Source organism: Loxodonta africana, chromosome 3, assembly GCF_030014295.1.
Source record: "Loxodonta africana isolate mLoxAfr1 chromosome 3, mLoxAfr1.hap2, whole genome shotgun sequence".
In the NCBI taxonomy this organism is placed as follows: Eukaryota; Metazoa; Chordata; class Mammalia; order Proboscidea; family Elephantidae; genus Loxodonta; species Loxodonta africana.
The window spans coordinates 23,937,497-23,965,093 of NC_087344.1; the positions used below are offsets into that span (position 1 = coordinate 23,937,497).

General features: G+C 50.2%; 1 protein-coding gene and 1 pseudogene across 4 annotated transcripts; both read left to right on the forward strand.

The window, feature by feature from the left end:
- On the forward strand, positions 1–27,265 carry SLC44A2 (solute carrier family 44 member 2 (CTL2 blood group)). Of its 4 annotated transcripts, none has more exons than XM_010593355.3 (22): positions 1–83; positions 13,803–13,851; positions 15,499–15,572; positions 15,695–15,779; positions 16,335–16,419; positions 16,611–16,721; positions 17,024–17,084; positions 17,173–17,296; positions 17,417–17,500; positions 17,593–17,705; positions 20,563–20,694; positions 20,793–20,892; positions 20,979–21,071; positions 21,233–21,317; positions 22,104–22,366; positions 22,448–22,542; positions 23,233–23,336; positions 23,444–23,517; positions 23,721–23,791; positions 23,962–24,050; positions 25,884–25,968; positions 26,794–27,265. In XM_010593355.3, the coding sequence occupies exons 1-22, from the start codon at positions 53–55 to the stop codon at positions 26,898–26,900; spliced, it is 2,115 nt and encodes a 704-aa protein (XP_010591657.2). In that variant the 5' UTR covers positions 1–52; the 3' UTR covers positions 26,901–27,265. The 4 variants fall into 4 exon arrangements, with proteins under 4 accessions (XP_010591657.2, XP_064136735.1, XP_023408202.1 ...); XM_064280665.1 differs by lacking the exon at positions 26,794–27,265 and adding an exon at positions 26,394–26,774; XM_023552434.2 differs by lacking the exon at positions 23,721–23,791.
- LOC135230661 (signal peptidase complex subunit 1-like) lies at positions 90–12,963 on the forward strand (annotated as a pseudogene).
- Positions 27,266–27,597: the final 332 nt, after the last annotated feature.

A 27,597-nucleotide genomic window follows, 5' to 3' on the forward strand; every position in this document is an offset into this window, starting at 1 on the left:
GGCCCGGGCTGGGGTCGCACCGGCTCGGACTCCCCTCCCGCCCGCCCTGGCCATGGAGGACGAGCGGAAGGACGGAGCCTACGGTAGGAATTGCTTCTGGCTCGAGGCCGCCTTTGCTGAGTTGGAGGGCCCTGGGGAAAGGTGACATCTGAGACCTTAAACACCCGGCTGCACAGGGGATCCCCCACGCCCCTTGCTCCCGGCCGAATCGCCCTGCGCTCTGATGGGCCGGGCGCAGGGCGCATGCTCCGCCCGGGAGGTCCCGTTATCTGGGCGGCTCAGATAGCGGGCGGGGGAGGGGAGGCACGGCGACTGGGAGTCGGAAGAGAGCCCAGACCTCCCCAAATCCCCCTCCTCTTCCAGTCCCTTTTGCCCACTTCTTCCTGCAGCCCGCATCCCTTTAGAAGTAGCCGTCCTGGGCATTTGGGCGAATAGGGAAACTGAGGCAAGACTAGGTGGACATAATGGCGGGTGGGAGCCAGCTGGGTTTGCTGGGCGTTTGGGAAGGGCAGAGACAATGGCGTCTCCGGTGAAAGGGACAGGAAGGAAGCCAGAAGCAACTGACAAACTTTCCCCACTCTGTGCGAGGGTCTGGGGATGCTTGCCTCCCACTTCGTTGGGCCCCGGGGCCTGGAACACCCTCCCGAGGACCCCGGAGGGAGAGCTTTGCCACTTTGTCCGGGGAATGGGCTCGGGATGTGCCCCCACACACACCCACCCGCTCTCCTCTCTGCTTTTTTTTGCGTTCCCACGGGGGTGTGGTCCTCAGTTTTCCTCTTTCTCTTCTCTATTTTGGGTTCCCGGGGCTGTTCGGAGCCCAAGCCCCATGTTACATTGCCCTGTGGTGAAGGCGCCCAGCCGCCCCTTTCGTGTGACAGGAACTTCCTGGAAACTGTGAGATCTCAGGGCATTGGGGAGGGGGCCGGAAACCGCACAAAAATAACCAAGAAAAACAAAATATGTGAGAACCACCCTTCCCCCCAGGGGCTAAGCCCTCAGGAAGCTCTTGAGAGATAGAGATGGAGGAGGCTGGGATCTTCCCTGCCCTGCCCTGCCCAGCCCAGCCCTGCCCAGCCCAGCCCAGCCAAGCTGGAGGCACTGGGCCTGGCAGCCTCCCAGCCACTCCTCTCTGGGCTTGAAGCTGCCAGCCCAGACCTCCTGGGGGACCCCCCTTGCCCTTGGTTTTCAATTAAGGCCGCAGACTCTGTGGCTTCTTCCTGTGCAGTGTGTCCACTGGGTGTGGTTGGCTGTCTCCGATCTGGGAATCTCAGCCTGGGTCCTAGCCAGGCACTGCCTGCCTGTGGGCAGCAGCTGAGGGGTCTTTGGTGTCCCTGAGGCCCAGCTGAGATGGGGGTGGAGGGCAGAGTGGACAATGATGTGATTCACCCAGCCTTGAATTTGGCCAATGGGAGCCAGCGATGGGTGGGACTGAGCAAACCCTCCCAGGCTCAGCCAGGCCCACGCCGGAGATAGGGGACCTCTGTGCCTGACCTTGTGCCAGGTGTTGGGAACACATTCAATCAACAAGGATCTATTGAGCACCCTACAGGTGGGAGTCTAGACACTGGGAACGCAGAGGCAAATGAACCAGGAAAATCCATGCCCCCATGGAGTGGCCAGGGAATAAATATATAATTTTAGGTTGTTATGAGTGTTGCAAAGAAAGAACAGGACATGGTGTGTGATGGAGAATCATCATGGATTATTTTAGAACTAAGGCTGGAGGTTGAGTCTGCCATGGGGAGAGGGAACAGCAAACAAGCCACACAGTTGCTTAATTATTTCTTTATGAGGCCCAGCAGAGCCCGAGGCAGAGACTTCAGCTGAGTCCTGCAACCAGGCCCTAACAACCTCCAAACAGGCCACTTCACTTGACTCCTTGCCGTTGGGGTCTAGCTTAGGTTGTAAATAATTCTTTCTTTCCAGAACCAAAAACCCGGGCCCTCCCAGGGCGCCTGGTGAAGTCCCTGCCAAATATTGGGGCGCTTTCCTATGGAAATGATGTGCAAGAGTGGCTCACATATTTTTCCTTCATACCCCAATCCCACCCTGTTGGCCACCATGAATGTAGGGAGTGACATCAGACAGACCTAGGCTCAAATCCTTGCTCTGACACTTAGAAGCTGTGTGGCCCTGGGTGAGTCAGGTGACCTCTGAGACTCATAGTCTCATCTATGAGACTTGATAGACCACACTCACTGGTGGGAAACATTTTGCACAGTGTCTGGCAAGCTCTATGTGCTCAGGAGGCCTGGGGTTGGTGATATTGGGAATATGGATTTTCTGCGATCTGATGGAGAGGCAGCCTCTCTGGCAAGCATAAACTTGGGCTGGGCTGGGCTGGGCTGGGCACAGCAGGAAGCTCCCTCCTCAGTGGAGACCATATCTAGAGGAATTTGGCAGCTCTGAGGGAAGCCCAGAAATGGCTCCTGGCCCTGGCGGATGTCAGCAATGGGCAGTGCCACCCTCCCCAGCCCACCGTTGGCATGAGCAGCATGGAAAAGGATCCTAAGAGAAAAAAAATTGGAAACCAAGTAGTGGTATTGGTTTGAAAAAGCAGATTTCCTGATCCAGTTCCCCAGTGAGTCTAATTCAGCCTGCACTGGGGCCCTGGTATCTGATAAAACATATATATAGTACCTTGGTGGTGCAGTGGTTAAGAGCTCAGCTGCCAGCCAAAAGGTAGGCAGTTCAAACCCACCGGCCACTCCATGGGAGAAAGATGTGGCAGTCTGCTTCTGTTAAGATTTACAGCCTTGGAAACCATATGGGACAGTTCTGCTCTGTCCTACAAGGTGGTTATGAATTGGAATTGACTCCACGACAGTGGGTTTGTGTGTGTGTGTATATATATATATATATATATATATATATATATATATATATGGAGCCCTGGTGGCACAGTGGTTAACAGCTTGGCTGCTAACCAAAAGATTTTATATATATATATATAAGAGTATTTATGTAATTGTAACTTTGTGTGTGTGTGTGTGTGTTTTGGTTTGTTTTTTTGTTTTTCCTTGAGAGAGATAATATGTTCACATAGTTCAAAATACAAAAGATAGTTTCATTTTGAAAAGTCTCCTTCTTCCAGTTTCACCAATGTTACAATATTTTGTGCTTCATTGTAGAGGTATAGGCTTTCGGCTTTGTCAAGCAATTGTATACAGGTTCTTTATTTAGTGGCTTTTTTTCCTTTACGAAAATGGGAGCAAATCACTAGAATGCTAGCTTCATGAGGGCAGGAATGCATGTCTGTTTTGTTAGAAGGTGTACTCAGAGTGCCTGGCACACAGAAGGTGTTCAACAAATACTTGTTGAATGAAAAGGTGTTTGCTCTACACATTGCTTTTTTTATGTCAGCGCCTGGAAAGCTTTCCTCAACCTTGTTTGACAGTTACATAAAGTAGTGCATTGTGCGTGGACCATCTTATATTTAACCAATCAAAACCCACCAAAAAAACCAGTGGCCGCTGAGTCCATTCCAACTCATGGTAATCCATGTGTGCAGAATAGAACTGCATTCCATAGAATTTTCAAGGGTGTTACCTTTTCAAAGCAGATCACCAGGCCTTTCTTCCGAGATACTTCTGGGTGGGTTCAAAATACCAGACTTTTGGAAGTAGTCGAGTGCTTAACTGCTTGTGCCACCAGAGATCCCTAACCAATCAAGGGGAGGGTATTACAGACTTCGTATTGCAGAAACGCACATACATAAAAGGGCACAGATCCTAAGTGTACAAGGCTCAAGGAGTTTTCACGAGGTAAACACACCCACGTAATCAGCATCCAAATCAGGAAAAAAGAACATTACCGGCACCCCAGAAGCCTACTGTGCCCAAGGAGGTGCTGTTAGTATTATTTTAGTAGTATATTAATTTTTAATTAAAGAATGATTTGCATATCCAAAAAAAGCACAGATTTTAGGAGTACAGGTTGATGAGTTTTGTCAAATATATAGACCTATGCAACCACTAACCCCAACCGAGATATAGAACAGGGCTTGGCAAACTGTGGCCCATGGACCTGCAGCCTGTGGTCTGCCGCCTGTCCTCTCAGGCAGTCGTATTAGAGCATCTGGGCTTGCTGCCCACACGAATGAATTACAAGGCCGGAAGCTAGCTAAACAGATGTTTCATGGAATTATGCTTTTTTTCTGCAATAGTTGGATTTATCTGTGGGTACGTGGCTGAACAGTTCAGATGCACTGTCTATATCGTTCTAGCTGGATTTGCTTTTTGGTGTTTGCTGACACTTACTCCCTGGCCCATCTATCGAGAGCACCCCTACAAGTGGTTACCTGTTCAAGGTTCAGGAGCAGAAGGCAAGAAACCAGGGGATGGTAAAATCAAGAGGCATGCTAAAAATAATTGGAGCTTTTGTGGTTCAGCTTTACTATAACACCTGCTTTTGTCTCGGTGTGAATGAGCTAAATTGCTTTCCTACCTGAAACATGAGTTAGAAACCACCTAGGGTCTTATGGCACAGCTGTGTGTAGATAGAGTTCTCTTTATATTTCAGTTCTAACCCAGTTGGGTTTTGATTTATAAATACTTCAGGCCCTCTCTTCATAAACTTGCTCAGAAGTGAAGAACAGAAAACACAAGTCTGCAACGGTTCTTTCAAGTCTACATAAATATAAAGAATAAATGCCTCATAAATGGTAGTCCAATTTAACTCTCAAAGTCTTTTAATTCATTGAATAAACTGTTAAATGTTTTCAATTAAAATTTGTAGCACAAAAGAAAAAAAGACCAATGGGGACCATAACGCCTAAAACCTGTACTATCTGGCCCTTCACGGTAAAAGACTACAGACCCCTGGACTAGAACATTCCCATTACCCCTAGAGAGTTCCCTTGTGCCCCTTCCCAGTCAATTCCCAAAGGGAGGGTTATTTTAAAATAAGATTTTAAACTCTTTCATAACAAAAGTAATACTGTATATTCTCAGTGGGAAAGGGGGACTGAAAACTAAAAATAAGCCTTCAACTACATGGACATGTCTGGCCTTCCATGTGAAAGAACCCTCCACATAGCCTTCTTTGGCTGCTTTCACCCCAGAGGTAACACAGCTAAGTCTCCTTCCAGACCTTTGCCTACTGAATCTCTATGTATACATGTGGCATCTGTATCTTTCCAATGCTTCCCAGGCTGGTTTAATGAAGAATGATACTGTTTCATTTTGATCAAAGACTCTGTGGAAGAATTCTGACCAAAAGAAGGAAAATGAAGAACAAAATTGCAAATACGCGTGGAATTCAGATGTCTGGAGCTGTGGGGGCTGGATGAACTCCTGAAACTATTGCCCTGAGATAATCTTCAGAACTCAAACCAAAAAGTATCCCCTGAAGTCTTCTTAAAACCAAACAGTAGTTTGGCTTAACTAGTAAAGAATGCCTGCCTTGAGCATTACGGGCTTTTTAAGAACTATCTCTATAGGATCAAACTGAAAACAGCAACTCGCAAGATTAGGTAGGGACTTTAGGAGACAGTAAGTTTATGTTAATGGCAGAGGAACAACCCAGAAAAGGAGGGTTGAGAATGGTTGCACAACTTAATGTGGTCAGTGTTGCTGAACTGTACATGTGGAATTGTGTGTGGATTGGTGTATGTTTTTGCTGTGTGTATTCTCAACAACAACAAAAAATACAGTGTTCCCACAGTGGAGTGTTATGTAGCCATGGAAAAGATGAAGTAGGTCTAACTTTGCTCTAGGGAAACAATGTTTAATAATATAAGCTGGAGGGAACAGCGAAATAAAACTAGGGGTGTGGCATAAATAGCTAGAAATCTCTTTGTGTAAATATATTGTTAAGAGCGCCTGGAAGGAGAAAAGGGAAACCAGGCAGAGGAACTGTCCCCAGGGAGAGGAAATGAAGCTCTGGGCCAGGGGTCAGAGGGAGAGTGATTTTTCCCTGTTTCAAGGCTTATTCTGGTTGAAGTTTTTGAACTTGAAAAGTATAAAACCCCAAACCCCTTGTGACCAAGTGGATTCTGTCTCAGCAACCCTACAAAATAGAGTAGAACTGCTCCATAGAGTTCCATAGGCTGTAATCTTTACATGAGCAGATTGCCAGGTCTGTTCTCCTGCAGAGCAGCTGGTGGGTTTGATTACATTCAAACTGCTGACCTTTTGGTTAGCAGCCAAACTCTTAAGCACCGAGGCACCAGGATTCCTTGATAAGCATACAGGTTGCTTAATACAGATCAGTTCATTCATAATTTCCTTCAACAGACATTTATTGAGCAAAGTGCCCTGTGTCAGGTTCTGTTCTAGGCCCTGGAGACACAACAGTAAATAGAACAAAATTTGCCCTCCAGGAGTTGACATTCTAGAGAGAGATAAGAAATAAGATGAATTGGGGTGGTGGGGGGGAATACTTAGAACGTCAGATAAGGGCTCAGGAGGAAAATGAAGCAGGGAAGGGGGATGGGAGTGATCTATAGGACCTGAAGACAGGTTTAAAATTAAAAATCAAGGGATCGAGAAGGTCATCCTGAGAAGGTCACTGGAGAACAAGTAGGGAGCCAGCTGGTTCCAGCTGAAGACACAGCCAGTGCAAAGGCCCCGGAGGTGAGAGCTGGTCTGGTGTTTGAGGAGCCCTTTGGGGGACGGGGAGAGTGGGAGGAGTTGAGATCAGAGAGGGGACGGGGCAGATTAAGCAGGGTTTTGTGGGCTGCAGGCAGGACTTGGACTTCTATTCTGACAGAGATGGGAGCCATTGAGAGTTCTGAGCATAGGAGGGATGGGGCCTGCCTCAGTTGTTCAGCAAGTTCCTTCTGATTTCTTTAGGGTGCAACTGCAGAAGCCAAGAGACCAAGGCAGAGGCAACTGCACTAGGCAAGGGGTACCATGATGGTGGCTGGAGCTAGGGTGGACTGCCCACAGGATTCTGACTCAGCCAGCTTCCAGAACCCACCATGGGCTCTGTTGACATTCCAGACCCACCCTTCCTAGCTCTGTATTGTCTGTTACCTTTCATATTCCTGAGCCTTATTTTCTCCATCCATGAAATGGAGTTAGTAACAGTAGTGGCTCTGGCTTGGGCCTACCTCACGGGTTCAGTAGACTGATGTGGGTGCAGCACTTAGCCCAGGGCTCACAACTGACTCCAGGGCTGTGGGTTTTGTTTTATCATGTAGCTTAAGGATCCCTGGTGTTGCAGTGGTTAAGCACTCACTGCCAACTGAAAGGTTGGTGTTTCGAACTCACCAATTTTTCTCTGCGGGAGAAAGATATAGCGGTCTGCTTCCATAAAGCTTCTTTGCTGTTGTTGGGTGCCATTGAGGCAGTCTGACTCATAGCGCCCCCATGTGGCAGAGTAGAACTGCCCCCTAAGGCTTTCTAGGCTGTAATCTTTATAGGAGCAGATTGCCGGGTCTTTCTCCTACAGAGCCACTACTAGGTGGGTTCCAACCGCCAACTTTTTGGTTAGCAGCCGAGCGCTTAGCAGCAACTGTTGTGCCACCAGGGCTCCTTTCTGTGAAGATTACAGCCCAGGAAACTCTATGGGGGCAGTTCTACTCTGTCTATAAGGTCGGTATGGGTTGGAATCTACTGAATGGCAACCAAGTGCCAGAGCATGGTATCAGGAGCAGGGTTCAAAGCCTAGCTTCCACTGACTGTGTGACCTCAGGCAAGGCATTAAGCATCTCTGTCCCTCAGTTTCTTCATTGTGCCATCTACCCTCAGAACATCGTCATGAGATTAAATGAGTTCCTAGAAGTAAAGTGTCTGATTAGGCACTCTGTCTTTGCTGGTAGCATTGTGACTGGTAATGTCATGTCCAGCTTCCTCACCCACATGCTGCCCCCAGGCCTCTGTCAAAAAGGACTTGTCTGGGGAACTGGGATGCCCATTCTCCAGGCGCAGACTTCTGGGAAGGCAGGGACTGCTGGGCTGGCTATGTGGGCGAGCCTGGGGCCGCCACAGCCTTTGGGTACTTGGCCAGTGCCTGGAAGCCGTGGAGGCTGGGAAGTACTCTATGTCCTGGCACCAGCATCACATTGTGACTGTTCCCTTATCTCCCACACCCACTGCTCTGTGTAGACCAGCCCTCATGCCCAGCAAGGATAGAACCTAAGAGCCACCTCCCCCACTCTGGCCTGGTCTAATGCCTAGCTTCCCCGTGCTTTTCCTCCGCCATTACAGTGTCTTCAGCTCTGTCTCTCCTGGCGTCTGCCAAAGAACAGGCCTGGGCGGGAGCCAAAGGGGCCTTGGTTTGATTCCCGGTGCGCTCTCCCAGCTGTGTGGTCTGAGCAGGCAGCTTCAGTCTGCGATGTACGGGGGAATCCCATCCATGGTTAGTGTTTGTTAAAGCTGTGTACCACAGGCCTGTGCTAAGTGGTTTTTGAACATCAAGTCCTAAAAACACCTATGAAGGAAATGCAAGGATTAAGTCCATTTTCCAGACAGGAAAATGGAGCCCAGGAGAAGGAAAAGGCTTGCCCAGCATCATCCAGCAAGGACGGGAGCCCGGCTCAGTGTGATGCCCCTGCTTCCAGGCTGTGGGACCTCTCAGTGCCTCGATTTCCCCACCCATGTTGTAGGAAATGAATGTCATCATTCTGGGTTGGTACAGGAGAGTGTGTAACAAAGGTGTTGGCACAGAGCTGGCTCAGCACATGCCTTTTTATGGCCTAGGGACTGGGACCAGCAAACTTCTGTAAAGGGCCAGAGAGTAAATATCTCACCACACATAGCCTCTATTGCAGCTACTCATCTCTCCTGTTGTAGCGTGAATGCAGCCATAGACAGTATGAACACAAATGAGCATGGCTGTGCTCCAATAAAACTTTATTTATGTACGCTGGAATTTGAATTTTACATAATTTTCACATCCCAAAATATTATTCTTTTTTTGATGTTTTTCAACCATTTAAAAGTGTGAGGGCCATTCTTAGCTCATGGGCCATATAAAAACAGGCAGTGGGCTAGATTTGACACAGGGGCAGTTTGGCAACCACTGACCTCGATGGTTAAGACACGGGTAGGCAGAATAATAGTCCCTCAAAGATGCCCACATTTTACCTAATCCCTGGAACCTCTGGATATTACCTTACGTGCTGTCTTAGTTACCTAGTGCTGCTGTAACAGAAATACCACAAGTGGGTGGTTTTAACAAACAAATTTATTTTCTCACAGTTTAGGAGGCTAGAAGTCTGAATTTAGGGCACTGGCTCTAGGGGAAGGCTTTCTGTCTTTTGTCAGCTCTGAAGGAAGGAAGGTTCTTGTCTCTTCTCATCTTCTATTCTTTGGCTCCTTGGTTATCTTCATGTGGCTTGGCGACTATCTTCCCCCATCTCTACTTGTTTGCTCTTACTAGTTTAATCTACTCTTGTATATCTCAAAAGAGATTTAGTTAAGACACATAGTTAAGACAAAAGAGATTTACTTAAGATCCCATATAGATAGTTCTCAAGAGAACATAATGCTCCAGGCAGACTTTTTTTTTTACTAGTTAAGCTAAAGTATTGTTTGGTTTTAAGAAGACTTCAGGGGATATTTGTGGTTTAAGGTTTAAAGTTTATCTCAGGGCAGTAGTTTCAGGGGTTCATCCAGCCTCCATGGTTCTAGAAAGTCTGGATTCCGTGAGTAATTGAAATTCTCTTCTGCATTTTCCCCTTTTGATCAAAGATTCTTCTATAGACTCTTTGATCAAAATGTTCAATAATGGTACTGGCTGTGATCTTTAAGGAAGCAGATCACCAGGCCTTTCTTCCATGGCACTGCTAGGAGAGTTTGAACCCCAACCCTTAGGTTAATAGTTCAATGCAAACCATTAGCACCACCTAGGGACATTAATGTAATCACAGGGATCCATATAAGTGAAAGAGGGAGGCAGGAGAGTCAGAGAAAATGGGAAGATGGAAACAGAGGTTGAAGTGATGGAATTGCTGGCTTTGAAGGTGGAGGAAGGCCACGAGCCAAGGAATATAGACAGCCTCAGGAGGCTGCAACAGGCGAGGGAACACGTTGTTCCCTCAGAGCCTCCAGAAGGAACACAGCTCTGCTGATACCTTGACTTTAGCCCAGTGAGACTGACTTTGGACTTCTGACCTCCAGAACTATAAGATAATAAATTTGTATTGTTATAAGCCACTGAGCTCAGGGCAATTTGTTACGGTAGCAATAGGAGACCAATACAGACACTGACTCAGGATCTGTAGGCTTAGGCTCTGCTGCTCACCAGCTGTTTGGCCATGGACATGTTACTTTTCCTCCCTGGGCCTCAGTTTCCACATCTGTCAAATGGGGATAGTAGGATCAACCTCACCAAGCTATAAGGGTGAAATGAGGTAAACCATTACCATGTAACATTTTAGAAGATGACTGGTATATGACAAAGGGTCAAGGAAATGGGGGCTGTCAGTACTTTTCCTGTTACTATCTTGCAACGTTGTTGCAAAGATTCAGGAAGTTTCAAGTTTCCGACCTGCAGGGCTTGGACTAGACTCACTTAGCAGGAGCCATTAATATTCGCCATACCACACCCTCCATCCCTACTCCACTAACTCATAATGAAAGCTAATGGAACCCATCAGATGACAATACCAGTGTTCCCGCTGTATTTCCTGAGCACCCACAAGGCCAGGCTCTGAGCCAAGCCTAGGCCAGGTACCCCTCTCTGCATCCTTATTCAAGTTCACACCGCACAGACATGGCCCAGCTGTCCCATTTGCAGCCCCCAAACTCCCAGACTCAGCTCTCTTTCCTGGAGAGAGTTGTTTGAGATTCCCCCCACGTGATTGCCTTTCCTCATCCTGGCCCTCTCATGCCACTGTTCAAATACCTTCAGTGGCTCCCACTTACCTATTAAACCTAGAGTGGAAATCAGCCACAAGCCGCTTCCTTCCCTTGAGCTTCAGTTTCCTTGGCTGTACAATGGGTTGGTGATGTGACCTCCACTGTGGGGAGAGAGCATTGAGCCAGGGCCTGAAAGGGGTGAGCTCTCCTCATTAGCACCAGCCATTCTTACGTGGCATGTCCTGACTCTGCCAGTCTGGCTGCCATTGCAGTCGGCACAGGAAACTTCTGGTGTTCCCTTATCTCTCCTCCCATCTGCCTTACCATTCTCATCTCTTATCTAGTTTCCTTCATGCTTGTAATAGTTTGGGGTTTTATATAGTTACATGATTAATCCTAGGGGTATTTATTTTGCTGTGTGTTAAGTTTATTTTCTTCCAAATGCACAGTGAGGGCTACTGGCTGAAGATTTACTCTTCCCCAGCTAACTGGAAATTTCACATTTATTGGGGAAGTCATTGTGAAGTTGGTGATCCAAGCCCCGAGTCTGCATAAGTGTCCCGAAAGGGCTGAATGTAGAGACTCAGGGCCTGCTCTCCCCTCCACTGTGTGGACTGGGTAGGGTGGGACCAGCAGGCCTTTAGGCTGGCAGGGACTGCGGAACCACAGGGTCTATTTGGGAGTCCTGGTCACCCCAGGGCATGGCTTAGAGCCTTGGGCCTGGCCTGTTTGCTGAAGTCTGTGGCCCAGGGTTCAGGCGGGGCCTCCTTGGCTGCAGGCCACCGAGGGGTGGGGGAGAAAGGCATCTCTCTGGGAACAAGTTGAGTTAGTTTTCAGAGCCCTACCTGGGCAGTGCTTGAATCTGAGGCAGCAAGTACAATTATTGAGCACCAACTGTGTATTGACCATGCTGGCTGTATAACCCCGTGATGAGTGTATACCCCACATTGAATGTACACTTCTGCTGGCTGAACACCCCACCAACTGACTGTATAATGTCATGCTAACTGGACAGGCAACTCTATAGTAAAGTATACAACTGTCCTCAAAAGACTATTGCGACTACTGGGACTCGAAAGACTAGTGAGACCAGGCACAAGATGTGAGCGTATACAGTCAGCATGGGGGTGCGTGGTTGGCGTGAAGGTATATAGTTGGTGTGAGGCATTCATTCTGTGTGGGGCTGTGCAGTAGGCATGGCGGGTACAACCAGCTGACTGTATGCCCTGTGCTGATTGTATACTCTGCATTGGTGGTATGACCCCATACCAACTGGATACCTCACTCCACATTGATTAAACACCCTTTGGCAATTGTTCATTGCAGATGGACTTTACCCCTCCACACGGACTGTATAATGCTATCCTGACTATACACCACATGCTGGCTATATCCCCACACCCCCTCATCAACTGAACACTCCCGCACTGACAATACGGCACTTTCCTTGCCAACTGCAAACCCTGTAAACTATATGCCCCTGGTAGCGTATCCTGTGCCTGATCTTCGGGGCCAGTTTAGGTTTTATACTTTAGCTCCATTTTGCAGTTGAGGATACTGAGGCTCAGAGAGGGTAAAGTGCTATCCTGTGTCCTCTGGCTCAGATGGGGCAGAAGGAGCATTTGAACCCAGCGGCACAGAGTAGGATATGGGCTCCACAAAGGCAATGATTGGATCTCTTGCTCATCACTATACCTGGTGCCCGGCCCAGGGCCTGCACTTAGTAAGCACTCAGTAAATACTTGTTCTGCAGAATAATCACTTTGGCCTTAATTATTGGGAGTGTGTGCAGGGCTGGCAAGCCTGGGTTTCCTTGGGCGCCACAAAGGTACCAGACAAGGTAGTGCGAGACAGGGATGTGGCATGGGGTGGCCAGGCAGGACTGCCAGGCCCATTTTCAAGACCATAGATGTGGATTTTTATGTGGAGTCCCCTAATGTTTACCTGTTGGCAATTACTTTTTAAAAGAGAGAGGTCAAAATAACCACTCATCCACTAGTTTGAGGGTTTTCAGCCTCACCAACTCTACAGTTGGTTGTTTGGACCTGGCCATCTGCCAGTAGTGAAGCTCAGAGGTAGTGATTTTCCACACCGTGCCTCAGTTTCCAGACCTGGAGAATGGGGCAATATTAGGCCTCCTCCCAGGGTTGGGAGGTGTTCTAGGCGGTGTGGCGGGGAAGACGGATCTGCGTGTTGTCACAGCATTTCCCTGGGGGAGGGGGAGGGCCGGGAGGGGGCGGGGAGAGCTAAATTGGGCCCTGGCGTGAGTGGTGGGAGCAGCTGCCGCCTCAAGGCCCACTCCGCCCTCCCTCCGGCTGTCCCTTGGCAGCGCTCAGCTCGGGCCGGTCCGACCGGTTTGGGCCGCCCTGCCTGGCTCTGAGCTGGGAGGAGCCATCACCAGCCTGTCGGTCGGTGCCTCCCTCAGACGCTAGCGCCTCCAGACCCGAGGCGGAGAGGGCGCAGAGCAGGCGGGCGCCGCGGGCAGGGCGCCCGCAGTCATGGGGGGCGAGCCGGAGCACTACTACGGGAAGCATGGTAGGAAGCGCCCGCTAGGCTCGGCCTTTTCCTAGAGCGGGGCCTCGCCTCCTTCCCAGTGGGGCCGGGACACCTGGAGAGGGCTGGGAGGACCCACAAGTGGGCTGGGAGGACCCAGAGGTGGCTGGGGTAGGGGAGTGGAGTTGCAGGTCTCTTCGAGAATCCTGCTCACCCCAGCTTCACCTCGGAGCTGCCTCTCAGAGGTCCCTGCAGACACCCTACCCCTCGCAGGAAGGGCCTCTCCCTGTGGTCCTCTCCCCAGGACTCCTTCCTGAGCCTTCTCTCCAAGATCCCGCCTCAAACCTTCCTCTCTGGCTTGGTGGCCACCATCCCAGCCCCCTCCTCCTCCCCAGCGGGTGGCCCTCAGGTGATAAACAGGAGTGTTAGCAACAATTAAGGACTCTTCCCCCTACCCTGGCCTGCTCTGGCTTGGATAAAGTCGCCTGGAGGGGGGGGTCTCCCAGCCCCTTCTTAATCCAGCTCTCCTGGCCCACCCAGCTCAATCTTGTTGCTTTTCAGGAACACCACAGAAGTATGATCCCACCTTCAAAGGACCCATTTATAACAGGTAAGGGCTCTGGGATTCCTGAGGGGAGGGAGGGCTGCTGATAACTCCCCCGCAACCTGTTTTCTCACACCCACCCCATCTGTTTTCCAGCAAACTGCTGATGAATCTTTGCAACTTGATGAAAGGACTAATTTTCTTTCTTTAAGATACAAAGAAATCTTATAAATGAATTTTTAAAATCGGTGAGAGATTGGAACAGATAATTTATAAAGCAAGAAATACTGGAGACAGTGAACTTAGGGAGAGATACTCAACCTCACTAAAAAATGAGGGAATGTAATAAAACAATGACAAAATATGATTTCCCTAGCACAGATTAGTGAAGATTAAAAATAATTAACGTACTCTGCTTGTGAAACTAATTGGTGTAGTCTTTTTTGGAGGGAATTTGGAAATACCATGAAAAAAAAAAACTTTAATTGTGCTTTAGGTGAAGGTTCACAGAGCAAAGTAGTTTCTCATTAGACAATTAATACACAAATTATTTTGGGACACTGGTTGCCAACCCTGCAATGTGTCAACACTCTCCCCTTCTCAAATTTCGATTTGTCGTGAAAATTTTTGATGTACATCTTTTTGTTCCAGTAATTTAAATTCTAGGCAAAAAATTCTCCCGGTAAACCTTGCACATGTGGACAGTAATATTCGCTATTGCTGCGTTTTTGAAAATAGCAAAAATCAACAATGTGAATGTCTATCCTTAAAAACTAGCTAGATAAATTACAGTTCATCCTTAGGTTATATTATGATCTGTTGCTGTCGAGTCGGTTCTAACTCATAGTGACCCTATACGACAGAGTAGAGCTGCCCCTCTTAGGGTTCCCAAGGCTGTATGTAGTCTTTATGGAAGGAGTCCTGGTGGCACAGTGGTTAAGAGCTCAGCTGCTCTGTGGGAGAAAGATGTGGCAGTCTGCTGCCGTAAAAATTATAGCCTTGGAAACGCTATGGGGCAGTTCTGTCCTGTTCTGTAGAGTCACTGTGAGTCTGAATGGGTTTGGTTTTTTAGGTTTGAATCTTTGGAAGCACACTGCCACATCTTTAGCAGCTGTTGGGTTCAAACTGCCCACTTTTTGGTTGGCAGCCAAGTGGTTAACCACTGCGCCACCAGGGCTCCTCGGCTTTTAAAAAATACAAGAACTCTTCTACATAGTGACGTAGATCTCTCTAAATATATTAAGTGGAAAAAGCAAGACACAGAACAGTGAGGGTATTATAATCACACCTAATAAATATCCCAAAGGACTCACAAGAAATCATTAAAAATTACATGCAAGGAGAGGAACTGTGCAGAGAGGCATTGCTTTATTGTATACACTTCTGTACGGTTTTAGTTTTTACCATGTTTATATTTAATCTTTTGGTAATAAAATAGTTTAAAAGTTTAAAAACATTAATACCTAGTGCTGGTGGAGATGTGGGGAAATGGGCACTCTGAGTCAAAAGTACTGAACATTGCCCATCTTCCTAGGAGTACAGTGTAGCATTAGTTGTCAAAATTGAAAATGTACATGCCCTTTGGCATGGCATTTGTGCCACCCAGGAACGTGTCCAGACAATGCATGGATGCAGGTATATGTGTGGGGCAGGATGGGCCCATGATACCCAGCACCAAGGCTTCTGCCCTGACACTGCCCCTCTGCTCCTCAGGGGCTGCACCGACATCATTTGCTGTGTGGCCCTCCTCCTGGCCATTGTAGGCTACGTGGCTGTGGGTATCATAGGTGAGTGGAGGGGAGCGAACTTAGGGTTCCAGAGTGGAAAGGGGCAGCCACAGCCTCTGGGGCAGGGCTGGGGCTGGTGCTGAATAGTAGAGGCACCTCAGTGGCCCTGGATCCCTCCACAGCCTGGACCCATGGGGACCCTCGAAAGGTGATCTACCCCACTGATAGCCGAGGCGAGTTCTGCGGGCAGAAGGGCACGAAAAACGCGTGAGTCTGGCTCCTTGGGGATTGGTGGGGATGGAGAGGTGTGGGCAGGAGGGTTTCCAGAACACGAAAGAGGGTTCTAGGCTTCCCCTCACCTCTACCCAGCCATCAATTCATCCATAAGTCCAGTTGACAAATATTTACAAAATTCTCACTGTGCCCAGCCCCTGCTGGGCCTTGGGGACTCACCACGTTGAGTATCCTGTCGTCAGGCAGCTCATATTTTAGGGGAGGGATGCCTAGGTGAGACAGCACCGGATCTGATTTGGGGGGTGATGAACAGATGAGGTAACAGTGAGTTCAATCCAGGCTCCAACACTCCCTGCCTGTGTGACCTGGGGCAAGAGTCTCAACATCTCTGGGCCTGAGTTTCCTCATCTCTAGAATAAGGATCAGAACAGTTCCACCTCATGAGGCCATTGTGATGATTAGATGAGCAAGCCTGCATGGAGTTGTTGCTGCTGCTGCTAGTTACGTTGTTATTATTTTCATGAAGGTATTTTATATAGCGTGGTTGAGAAAATCTTGACAGTTTCTATACCGCTTCCTCAACTCCAGGGACAAACCCTACCTGTTTTATTTCAACATTGTGAAGTGTGCCAGCCCCCTGGTCCTGCTGGAATTCCAGTGTCCCACCCCACAGGTAACCTGTTCCTCCTCCCTTCCTGGTTGCCTACCTTCCCTTTGTGTCACCAGCTCCCTTTCCCTCCCATAGTACTGGCTTCTCCCCCAGCCCTCCCGCTCTCCCCAGTAAACACGGGGCGGAATCTTGGTTCTGAGTGGGGATCAGGTGTCTGTTCTGACCCCCATCAATTCTCTTCTTTCTGTCCCCAGATCTGTGTGGAGAAATGCCCTGACCGCTACCTCACCTTCCTGAACGCCCATGCCTCCCGGGATTTTGGGTACTACAAGCAGTTCTGTGTGCCTGGCTTCCAGAATACTAAGGTGAGCAGGAGGCTGTCCTGGTGCCCAGATAGGGGTATGTGGGCTGGCGCTAGCCTGGGGATTAATCCCCTCCCTCTCTCTTGGCGGAGGAGCCCAGGTGGCGCAATGGTTAAAGTCCTCGGCTGCTAGCTGAAAGGTCGAGGCTCAAACATACCAGCTGCTCCGCAGGAGAAAGTTGTAGCAGTCTGCTTCTATAAAGATTATAACCTTGGAAATCCTACAGGGCAGTTCTCTCTCCTGTAGGGGCTCTGTGAGTCCAATGGCAATGGGTTTGGTTTTATTTTTTTTTCTTCTCTTGGCAGGGTGTGGCCGAGGTGCTTCGGGATGGTGACTGCCCTGCCGTCCTCATCCCCAGCAAGCCTTGTGAGTCTAGGGTCCCATGTGCTCAGTGGGGCTTGAGGAGGGGCTGCAGGGGCTCAGCCTCACTGGTCCCATCCCCCACTCCCTCTAGTGGCCCAGCGATGCTTCCCAGCCATCCATGCCCGCAAGGGAGTCCTTATGGTGGGCAACGAGACAACCTATGAGGATGGGCACGGCCATCGAAAAAACATCACGGATCTGGTGGAGGGCGCCAAGTGAGCATTGCCACCCACCACACCTGGGTTGCGCTCTCCTGGGGGGGGACAGGGCATACCCTAGGGCTGACCCGATCATGGAGCAAGGTCTGGCCTGATCCTTGTCTGCCTTCTCCCCAGGAAGGCCAATGGCATCCTGGAGGCACGGCAGCTGGCCATGCGGATATTCGAAGATTATACTGTCTCCTGGTACTGGATTGTCATGTAAGTCGGGAAGGAAGGCATCTTTCCCCATGTTGGCCCATCTGAGGCTGGTGAGGGGTGAGGTCTACTTACACTCCCATTTTGTCCCCCAGAGGCCTAGTCATTGCCATGGTGATGAGCCTCCTGTTCATTGTCCTGCTGCGCTTTTTGGCTGGCATTATGGTCTGGGTGATGATCGTCATGGTGATTCTGGTGCTGGGCTATGGTGAGGCTCCCTTTTCCTTGTCCCCTCCGTGCCCAGGGTCTGCGAAATGCCTGTGACTTTTGACCTGTCAATGGCCCATCAAGAATTTTATCCTAAATCACCAGGCATTCTCCATCTTTTACTAGGAGTATTTGTGAAGATGTTCATCTCAGTGTTGTTTACGTCCACTGAGGGAGGATGAGTTAAATCAGCACCAGCGTAGGGCTGCAGTGAGGCTCTCTGCAGCCTTCCGTACGAGGGCCTGGATCTGTGTTTTACTGACAGCAAAAGGCATCCTCAAGCAGGCTACTTAGCACAGTGGTTAAGGATACATAGTCTGACAGGAGTAAACTGGGATTCAAACCCCTGCCACTTTCTCGCTTTGACCTTGGGCAAGTGACTCAACCTCCCTGTGCCTCAATTTCTTGCTCTATAAAGTGCAGATAATTAGTATTTACTGCTTGGGAGGCTCATGTGAATGAGATAGAGTGAGGACGAGAGAATAGGAGGACCCTGTTTAGCTCAGGCCCATGGAACCGACAAACAATGCCCAAACACAGGACTTCGTACTTCCATTTTTTATTTAAATTTCCCAGGAGGAAAAATACCTGATAGGCAACAAAATCTGAGAGCACAGAGACCAAAATATTTATGTTACTGGTGGTTTCTAACTAACTGCTGGCATTTTGGGTGACTTGATTGGTTTTTTCTTTAGAAGTATTTTATAATTTTATTCTACAAAGAGCTTAGGGCGAATGCTGAAAATCCCTAATGCTTCCCCACTGAAGGCCAATACCCACGCCCCCTATACCAGGAATCATTGTTAAGGGTAGCAAAGTGGTCAGAGGGAGGCCTGAGGCCACACAGCATCCTGATTGACACTTGATACCTTTTTATTCATTCAGTCATTCATTCATTGATCAGACGTGTACAGTTGATTGTCATTCACAGTAATTATGTTCTATAACATACTTTGGACATGGTATCAGGAGGGACCAGTCCCTGGAGAAAGACACCATGCTTGGTAAGGTAGAGGGTCATTGAAAAAGAGGAAGACCCTCAACGAGTTGGATGGACACAGTGGCTGCACCAATGGGCTGAAACATAGCAATGATTGGGAGGATGGCACAGGACTGGGAAATGTTTTCTTCTGTTGTACTCAGGGTTGCTGTGAGTCAGAACCAACTCAACGGTGCTCAACAACACATTCTATAAAGTCTCGGGGAACGCTGAATTAGCAACTACTGAACCAATGCTTCTAGGGGAATGTCTCAGTTAACTTAGAGCTGCTGTAAGAAAAAATACGCAAGTGGCTGGCTTTCAAAAACAGGAGTTTATTTTCTCACAGTTCAGGAGGCTAGAAGTCTGAATTCAGGGTGAGCTATAGGGAGAGAGCCTTCCTTGTCAGTAGTTCCGGGAGGGCCTTAGTGTCTGTCTTCCCCGTGTGTCTCTGTGTCTATTCCACTCTTTTTTTCAACTCAGAAGTGATTAGGTTTAGGAACCACGCTACTCTGGTATAACATCGTTTACATATCAAGAAAACCCCTATTTTCAAACCAGGTCGTATTTATAGGCACAAAGGGTAGAATTTCAACACTTATTTTAGGGAGACACAATTGCAGTTCTTAACAGTGAAATTATAAGGTTAGGTTCCTACAAAGCTTCTGGTCACAATTTCAGCAACTGATAATACGTAACCTTGTTTTAAGTGTATTTTTGTTTAAAGGCGCCTTATTGAATATATATTGTTGATTTACTAGCGTTGACCTCAGAGCCAACGGCATTATAGTTCAGGCCTGAATGCAGCTTATTAACTCGTGTATTTTCATCACAGCCTTCTTGTACTTTGAACACTAGAAAATACTTCAGCACTATGCCTGGGGCCATTTTAAACAGCAAAAATCACCAGTAGAAAGCACAAAAGTACAGAAAAACTGGCACAAAATATCGACCGTGAAAAGGCCGCTTGTTTATAGTCTTGAGAGCTGAAACAAGAAGGCAGACTGTGGCTTTGTTTGACCTCAGCTCGTAACACGCATGTCGAGTGACTCAAATTTTTCACCACTTGGTGCGTGTCAGTGAATGATGTGAAAGTGCCATGAGCATTGATTTTGGGGTTGAAAATGAATTATAGTGAGTAGGCGAATTTGCAAACACAGAATCCGCAAATGAGAATTCTATTATTGAGTACCTACTGTGTCCTGGCCACTTTTGAGACCCTAGTCGTGCAGCAGTGAACAAATCAGGACAAATCCTTACTCTCCTAGAGCTTATATTCCTGAGGGGTATGGGGTAAATGGACGAGAAACAAATAAACCAGGAGAATCACTAGGACATTGAAGCAGGGAAGGGGATAAGAATACAAAGCATGGAAGCATATGGTTTTAAACGGGTATGGGAGCTCAAGAAAGTTTCACGAGAAGGTGACATCTGAACAGAGACTAAGGATGTGAGAGATCCAGCCATGGAGAGAGAATGTATCAGGTAGAGAGAACAGGTGCAAAGGCCCTGAGGCAGGAGTAAACAACAGCAGCACCCTCTCCCCAACCTGGGTTTTTGCATCTATAAAATAGGGATGGTTGTACTTACTTTCGAAGGAGCCCTGGTGGTACAGTGGTTAAGTGCTTGGCTGCTCACCAAAAGGTCAGCGATTTGAACCCACCAGCTGCTTCACAGGAGAAAGATTTGGCAGTCTTCCTCCATAAAAGTCACAGCCTTGGGAACTCTATGGGCTGGTTTGGCTCTGTCCTGTAGGGTTGCTATGAGTCTGAATCGACTCAACGGCAACAGGTTTTTGGGTTTTGGTACCTAGTTTGCAAGGTTGGGAGAGGAGCTGGTGGGCTGAGGTCAGTCTTTGCATCGTGGTCCCTGTGCACAGGAATATTCCACTGCTACATGGAGTACTCCCGACTGCGTGGTGAGGCCGGCTCCGACGTCTCCCTCTTGGACCTCGGCTTCCAAACGGACTTCCGCGTGTATCTGCACTTGAGGCAGACCTGGATGGCCTTCAGTGAGTCCCAGCCCACCATGGCTGCCTGCCAGGAGGCCTGAAAGGGAGTGGGGGACCCCAGGAGAATAGCCGGCTCAGCCACTCTCTACCCCCTGCAGTGATCATTCTGAGCGTCCTTGAGGTCATTATTATCTTGCTGCTTATCTTTTTACGAAAGAGAATACTCATCGCCATTGCGCTCATCAAGGAAGCCAGCAGGTGGGGGCTGTGGGGTTGGGGAGTCTGGTTGGGGTCATCCCCAGGTCTGCTTGCGCCCTGACGCCTGTGTCTCTGCACCTCCCCAGGGCTGTAGGATACGTCATGTGCTCCATGCTGTACCCGCTGGTCACCTTCTTGCTGTTGTGTCTTTGCATCGCCTACTGGGCCTGCACTGCCGTGTATCCGCCACCAGACCCTGGGGATGCCTAGGGGCCAGACTTGCCTGGATGTGGCCCACAGTTTGGGGACAGGGCCAGAACCTGGTGGGGGAATGGATCCTTTCCCCACGTACCCCCGGGGTCTCTAATCCTTGACCTTGGGTTCCTTAATGAGCTTCCAGCTTCCTATCCACTTCCAACGAAGCTGTCTACAAGATCTTTAATGACACCGCCTGCCCAGTTGCTGGGAAAACCTGCAACCCTGAGGTGGGTGTCACGGGCCAGAGGGACATTGTCCCAGCAGCCCCAGACAATTTTAAACCTCTCACCCCCACTTAGAGATCATTCAACAAACACTCGGCACTTGCTGTCCACCGTGTGCTGAACGTCAGGGGCATGGAGGGGAAGAGACCCCATCACTGGCCCTAGTAACTTCTCAGGGCAAGATGACTTCCTTTCTGCAACTTGGCAGGCTGTCCTACCCAGAGTGTTGAACTACCCATCTGTTTTCCCTTTGACTTCATTTCTGGCCCCCACACCCCTCTCTTGACCCCCACAATGGCCAGTCCTTGCTTCTAGAATCACTTCCTTGCCCTTCACATCTCCCAGCCTGACCTCACAATTCCCATGCTGTCCATGGGGCTCTCACATTAGTCTCTGCCCCTCCTGTCCTGCACACGTGGCCACCCCATTGACTCATGCCCCAACCTGATTCTCAGGATAGCTTCTCCTACTTCAAGGACTGCAGGTGATCACTGGTCTTCTAGAACCTCTCACAAGTGCCTATCCTGAAGCCCCAATTCCTTGGCTTAACTCTTTGGTGGCCTTTGTATTGATACCCATGACCCCTGTTCTACCCCATGGCTTGCCTGGCCTCTGGCCTGCTGCTTAGTGATTAAACACCCAGCTGCTCCATGGGAGAAAGATATGGCAGTCTGCTTCTATAAAGTTTACAGCTTTGGAAACCCTATGGGGCAGTTCTGCTCTGTCCTGTAGTGTCAGTATTAGTTGGAATCCCCTCGACCTCACCGAGGTTCTGCGTCTCTCCCACAGACCTTCCCCTCCTCTAATGCATCCCACCTGTGCCCGGGTGCCCGGTGCCAGTTCGCCTTCTATGGTGGCGAGTCTGGCTACCACCGGGCGCTGCTGGGCCTGCAGATCTTCAATGCCTTCATGTTCTTCTGGCTGGCCAACTTCGTGCTGGCGCTGGGCCAGGTCACACTAGCTGGTGCCTTCGCCTCCTACTACTGGGCCCTGCGCAAGCCCGATGACATGCCTGCCTTCCCGCTCTTCTCTGCCTTCGGCCGGGCACTCAGGTGGGGTTGCCGGTGACTTGGGGTTGGGGGCACAGTGTAGGAAGGCCTGACGGGGCCACTGACCACCTCCTCTGCGTACAGGTACCACACAGGCTCGCTGGCCTTTGGCTCCCTCATCCTAGCCATTGTGCAGATCATCCGAGTGATCCTTGAGTACCTAGACCACCGCCTGAAAGGTGCGGCCCACTAACCGCTGGCATTGGCTCCTGTTGTGGGGGCCGGGGCTCAGGGGCAGACCAGGATTAGTTCTTTGGCAGCTGGGTCATAGGGTCGCTATAAATGGGTTTGGATTTTTTTAATGGTTAGAGAGTCGGGCTGGAATTTGTTGGTGCTCAGGAGGGCGTGGTGTGGTTAAGAGCTCGGCAGCTAACCAAAAGGTCAGCAGTTCGAATCCACCAGCTGCTCCTTGGGAACCCTATGGGGCAGTTCTACTCAGTCCTACAGACTCTTTATGAGTAGGAATCAACAGCATCCGGTAGGACGTGGCTAAAACTGGTTTCTTCTTTGGAGACAGGGGCCTGTGGTGCTGGGATTGGCCCTATTTTGAGGCTGGGCTAAGGAAGGTGGCAAGGATTGGTTTCTGCTTGGGAGGCGGGGCCAGGGAACGGTGTGGGTCATGACTGGTTCCTGTCAGGGAGGCTGGGCTGAAAGGCCTGGAGGGAGAGTCCTCATGGGGGGGCAGGGCTGAGGGGCCTGGGCCTGGCTGGTTCCTGCCTGGGGGGGCAGGGCCCCAAGGGTCCTGGATTTTGTCTCCTCTCCCAGTCTCTGGAAGTCCTAGGCTATGGCAGGCGTGGCTGACTGAGCCGTGAGATTCCTTCCGGGCTGGGCGGCCCCTCTCACCTCTGCATCCTTCCCTCCTCTCCCAGCTGCACAGAACAGGTTTGCCAAGTTCCTCCTGACCTGTCTCAAATGCTGCTTCTGGTGCCTAGAGAAGTTCATCAAATTCCTCAACAGGAATGCCTACATCATGGTGAGTGGGGCTGGGACCCCGACTGGAGCCTGTGGCCTCCTGGTGGGTGGGTGGAACCCCCAGCCCTACCCAGGAGGCCTGATCCTACCCTCCCACCCCTCCTCCAGATCGCCATCTATGGCACCAACTTCTGCACCTCGGCCAGGAACGCCTTCTTCCTGCTCATGAGAAACATCATCAGGTCAGGGAAGATGCTTTCCTCTTGATGCCTCCTTCCTTCTTCTCCCCCCTCCTCTTCCCTCCCTCTCTCCTCCCCTCCTCCCTCCTTCCCCCTCCCTCCTCCCTCCCTCTCTTCTCCTTCCTCCTTCCTCCCTCCCTTCTCCCTCCTCTGTCCCTCCCTTCCTGAGCCAACATTCACACTTGTCCCTCACTGTCCCCCTGCAGAGTGGCTGTCCTGGACAAAGTCACTGACTTTCTCTTCCTGTTAGGCAAACTTCTGGTCGTGGGTAGTGTGGGTGAGTGTGGCACACCCAGGGTGTGGGAGCCTGTTGGGGATGACCCACGAGCTGCTGTTGGGCCCCCACATCTCCTCTTTCTGTGATGGCTATTTCCCCCTTGGTTTTTGGGGAGGGTTACTTCCTTTAGCCAGAACCCTCAACCACCTTGGTTTCTCCCCTCTCTCCAGGGATCCTGGCTTTTTTCTTCTTCACCCACCGTATCAGAATCGTCCAGGACACAGCACCACCCCTTCATTATTACTGGGTCCCTATACTGGTATGGGCCTTTGGCACATGTGGGGACCCAGGGGGAAGGAACTGTTGGGACTTGCTTGGCCTCCTTTGACTGGACAGATGTGGATGGGGGTCAGAAGTGGTGGATTGATTATTTATTCAGTCTGCAAACATTTATTGAGCACCTACTGTGTACCAGGAGCCCCTGGTAGGTGCAAATGTTTAACGCACTCAGCTGCTAACTGAAAGGTTGGAGGTTTGAGTCCACCCAGAGGTGCCTGGGAAGAAAGGCTTCGTCCTCTGCTGCCAAGAATCAGCCATTGAAAACCCTATGGAGCACAGTTCAGTTCTGACACACATGGGGTCAGCATGAGTCAGAGTCAACTTGATGGCACCTGGTTTGTTGGTTTACTGTGTACCAGGTGCTAGGAAGAGAGCTTCCTCTAGGGAGTTACTGTCTAGTGGGAAACAGACAATCAAATAAAATTGGTGAACGTGTGATTGCAGACTGCTACGTGCCACAGGGGACAATTTCAGAAAACTGTTAGATGTGTTAAGAGCCTTGGTGGCTCAGTGGCTAAAGAACTCGGTTGCTAACTGAAAGGTGAGTGGTTCGAACTCACCAGCCACTCCACAAGAGAAAGATATGGTATTCTGCTTCCATAAAGATTTACAGCCTTGGAAATCCAATGGGGTGGTTCTACTCCGTGCCATTCAGTTAGGAGTCAGAATCGACTCTACGGCAATGGGGTTTTTTTGGGTTAGATGTGTGGTGGAGGAGCTTAGCCAGCCTGGGAGCACAGACAGCCTCACTGTGGAAGTGATATTAGAGCTGAGAGCTGAAGGAAATGGAGACAGTATGGAAGTAGAGCAAGCAGCAAGTACAGAGGACCTGAGGTGGGACTGTGCAGGACAGTGTGATTCCTGTGGAGCGAGTGAGGGGCCTAGATAAGGGCAGGGAGGTGACAGGGCTGTGGAGGGTTTGGGTCTTCACCCTAAAAGCAGTACAGCATTCTGAGTCCAGGCTTCAGATCCTGGTGACCTAGATTTTTATCTAAGTTTCTGTTTGTCAGTCCTAAGAGGAGAAACTTTGGACAAGTTACTTAATCTCTCTCAGGGCCACTTACTTCGGTCCACAAATGTCTATCAGGCGCCATCCAAGGCCCTGGGGGCCTCCAGATCGCTAGGAATATAGCAGTAAACAGGACAGAGTCTAACGGGGATGTGGGCATTAAACCTGTAATGCCCAAAACCCAACCCATTGCCATCGAGTCAATTCCAACTCATTGCGACCATGTAAAACAGAGTAGAACTGCAGCATATGGTTTCCAAGGCTGTAAATCTTTATGGAAGCAGATTGCCACATCCTTCTTCCGTGGTGTGGCTGGTGGGTTCAAACCACCCACCTTTTGGTTAGCAGCCAAATGCTTAACCACTGCACCACCAGGGCTCCTCTTGTAATGCCCTAAACATGCATAAAATTGCAACCAGAGGAAGACTTTGGAGGAGGGACACACAGTGCTAAGAGAGTATAAAACAAGGACCTGACTGGTCTAGGCATCAAGAGACAGCTTCCTGAAGGAGGTGGGACCTGAGGAGTGGATGTTTGAGTTGAAAGCAGAACAACAAGTTGGGGTAGACTCAGCTAAGTCAGGGCAACAGCACATGCAAAGGCCCTGGGGTGGAAGAGAGCAAGGGGTGTTGTGTGAACGGCGGGGCCCTGCCGGCAGGGGTGAAGAGTTGGGATGCTATTTTAATTGCCAGTGGGCTCACAGGAGCGCTGTCAGCAAGACAGTAACATGCTGTGGTCTAGGGGGATGTGGTGGGTGGGGACTGTGCTAGGTGCTGGGGCTTAAGCAGTTCTCCGTTTGGTTAGACGGTGATCGTCGGCTCTTACTTGATTGCCCACGGCTTCTTCAGCGTCTATGGGATGTGTGTGGACACGCTGTTCCTCTGCTTCTGTAAGTGACCCCTTATCCCGACCATTGCTGGGCCCTGGCTCCCTTTTCCCCTCTGGGTTTAGCATCCCCCTTCAGACGGGGCCACACATTAACTGCCCTTTGCCCCCAGCTTCCCTGGGGACTGACATGCCTTCTCGGCTTCCTCCCTGTGCTGGCAGCTGCTCCATCCTATTGCCCCCTGCCCCAGGCTGCATCTGGAACACTTTGCCCCGGGCCCCGGCTTTGGAGTTTCTGGCTTTGTTGGGGGGATCTGTGGCTGCCACTAACTCTGGTCTCTCCATCTGTCTGTCTTTTTTTTTTTTTTTCTTTCTTTCTTTTTCTCCTCTCCTCCATGCCTGCTGGCTTCCCCGTTCTCCCCCTGCCTCCTTTCCCTTCCTTCCTGACCACCCCATTTCCCCCCCGGCTGGTTCCTGGGGGGAGCCCAGGTGAGGACCTGGAAAGGAATGACGGCTCTCAGGAGCGACCCTACTTCATGTCGCCTGAGCTGAGAGACATCCTGTTGAAGGGGAGTGCGGAGGAGGGGAAGCGGGAGGAAGTCGCGTGAAGAAAGGCTGCTTGGGCCCCACGTTCCCAGGAGTGGGGGCCGGGCAAGCCTCTTCACTTCCTCACTGTAGACCGGGGTGCATGTGGGGGCTGCTGTGCCCAAGAGTGTGGGGAAAGTGTGTATGCCCCATTCCCAAGGCTTCAACAGTCTACCCCTTTCTGGTCCTTGTGTGTCTTGCTTCCTAACCCTCTAAGGCTTCTCTGGCCCTCATTCACCCACCCCTGAGGCCCCTGTCCGTGGGCCCCCCCTCACACCATCTGCTCTGGGGCCTCTCTCTGCAGTGGAGGACCTGGAGCGGAATGATGGCTCGGCCGAGAGGCCTTACTTCATGTCTTCCAACCTCAAGAAGCTCTTGAACAAGACCAACAAGAAGCCAACAGAGTCGTAAAGGCCTGCGCCCTCCCCCACCTCTCTGGAAGCCTCACACTGGGTGCTCTGCCCCTGGGTCAGTACCCCCAGCCCCACTGGGCTTACCCGAGGGCCTATCACTGCCCTTCCTCCACATCCAGGTACCATCCTCCAAAAAATCCCATTGCTGTCGAGTCAATTCTAACTCACAGCAACCCTGTAGGACAGACTAGAACTGCCCCATAGGGTTTTCAAGGAGTGGCTGGTGGGTTCGTACTGCGAACCTTTTGGTTAGCAGCTGTAGCTCTTATCCAATACACCACCAGGGCTCCAGTTACCACCAGTTTCTGGAAACCTGGAGCATTTGGGGTATCTCCTTCCTATGCCTGGGGCAGTCAGTATTTTTACAAAAGCCCCCAAGACTGAGAAATGAGTTACTCCAGCCCCCGCTGGCCCAGATGGGGAGCTGTTGGATGGGGCCTCTAGATGTTGAGGATGTGATAGGGCCTGGCCCCGGAGCGAGCCCTCCTCTTACACCAGTCTTATGGCCCATGGAGATGTCTGAGTAGTGGCAGGCTGCAGGGAGCTGGAGCTTCCAACTCCCTGTATCTCTCCCTTCCCCTCTGGTCTGGCCAGCACCCAGCCCCTTCCCCATTGCTGAACAACTGGCTCAAGGGCCGCCAGGAGCATTTCTTTATGATTTTTTCAACCTCGACATACATTAAAGGCTCTATTAG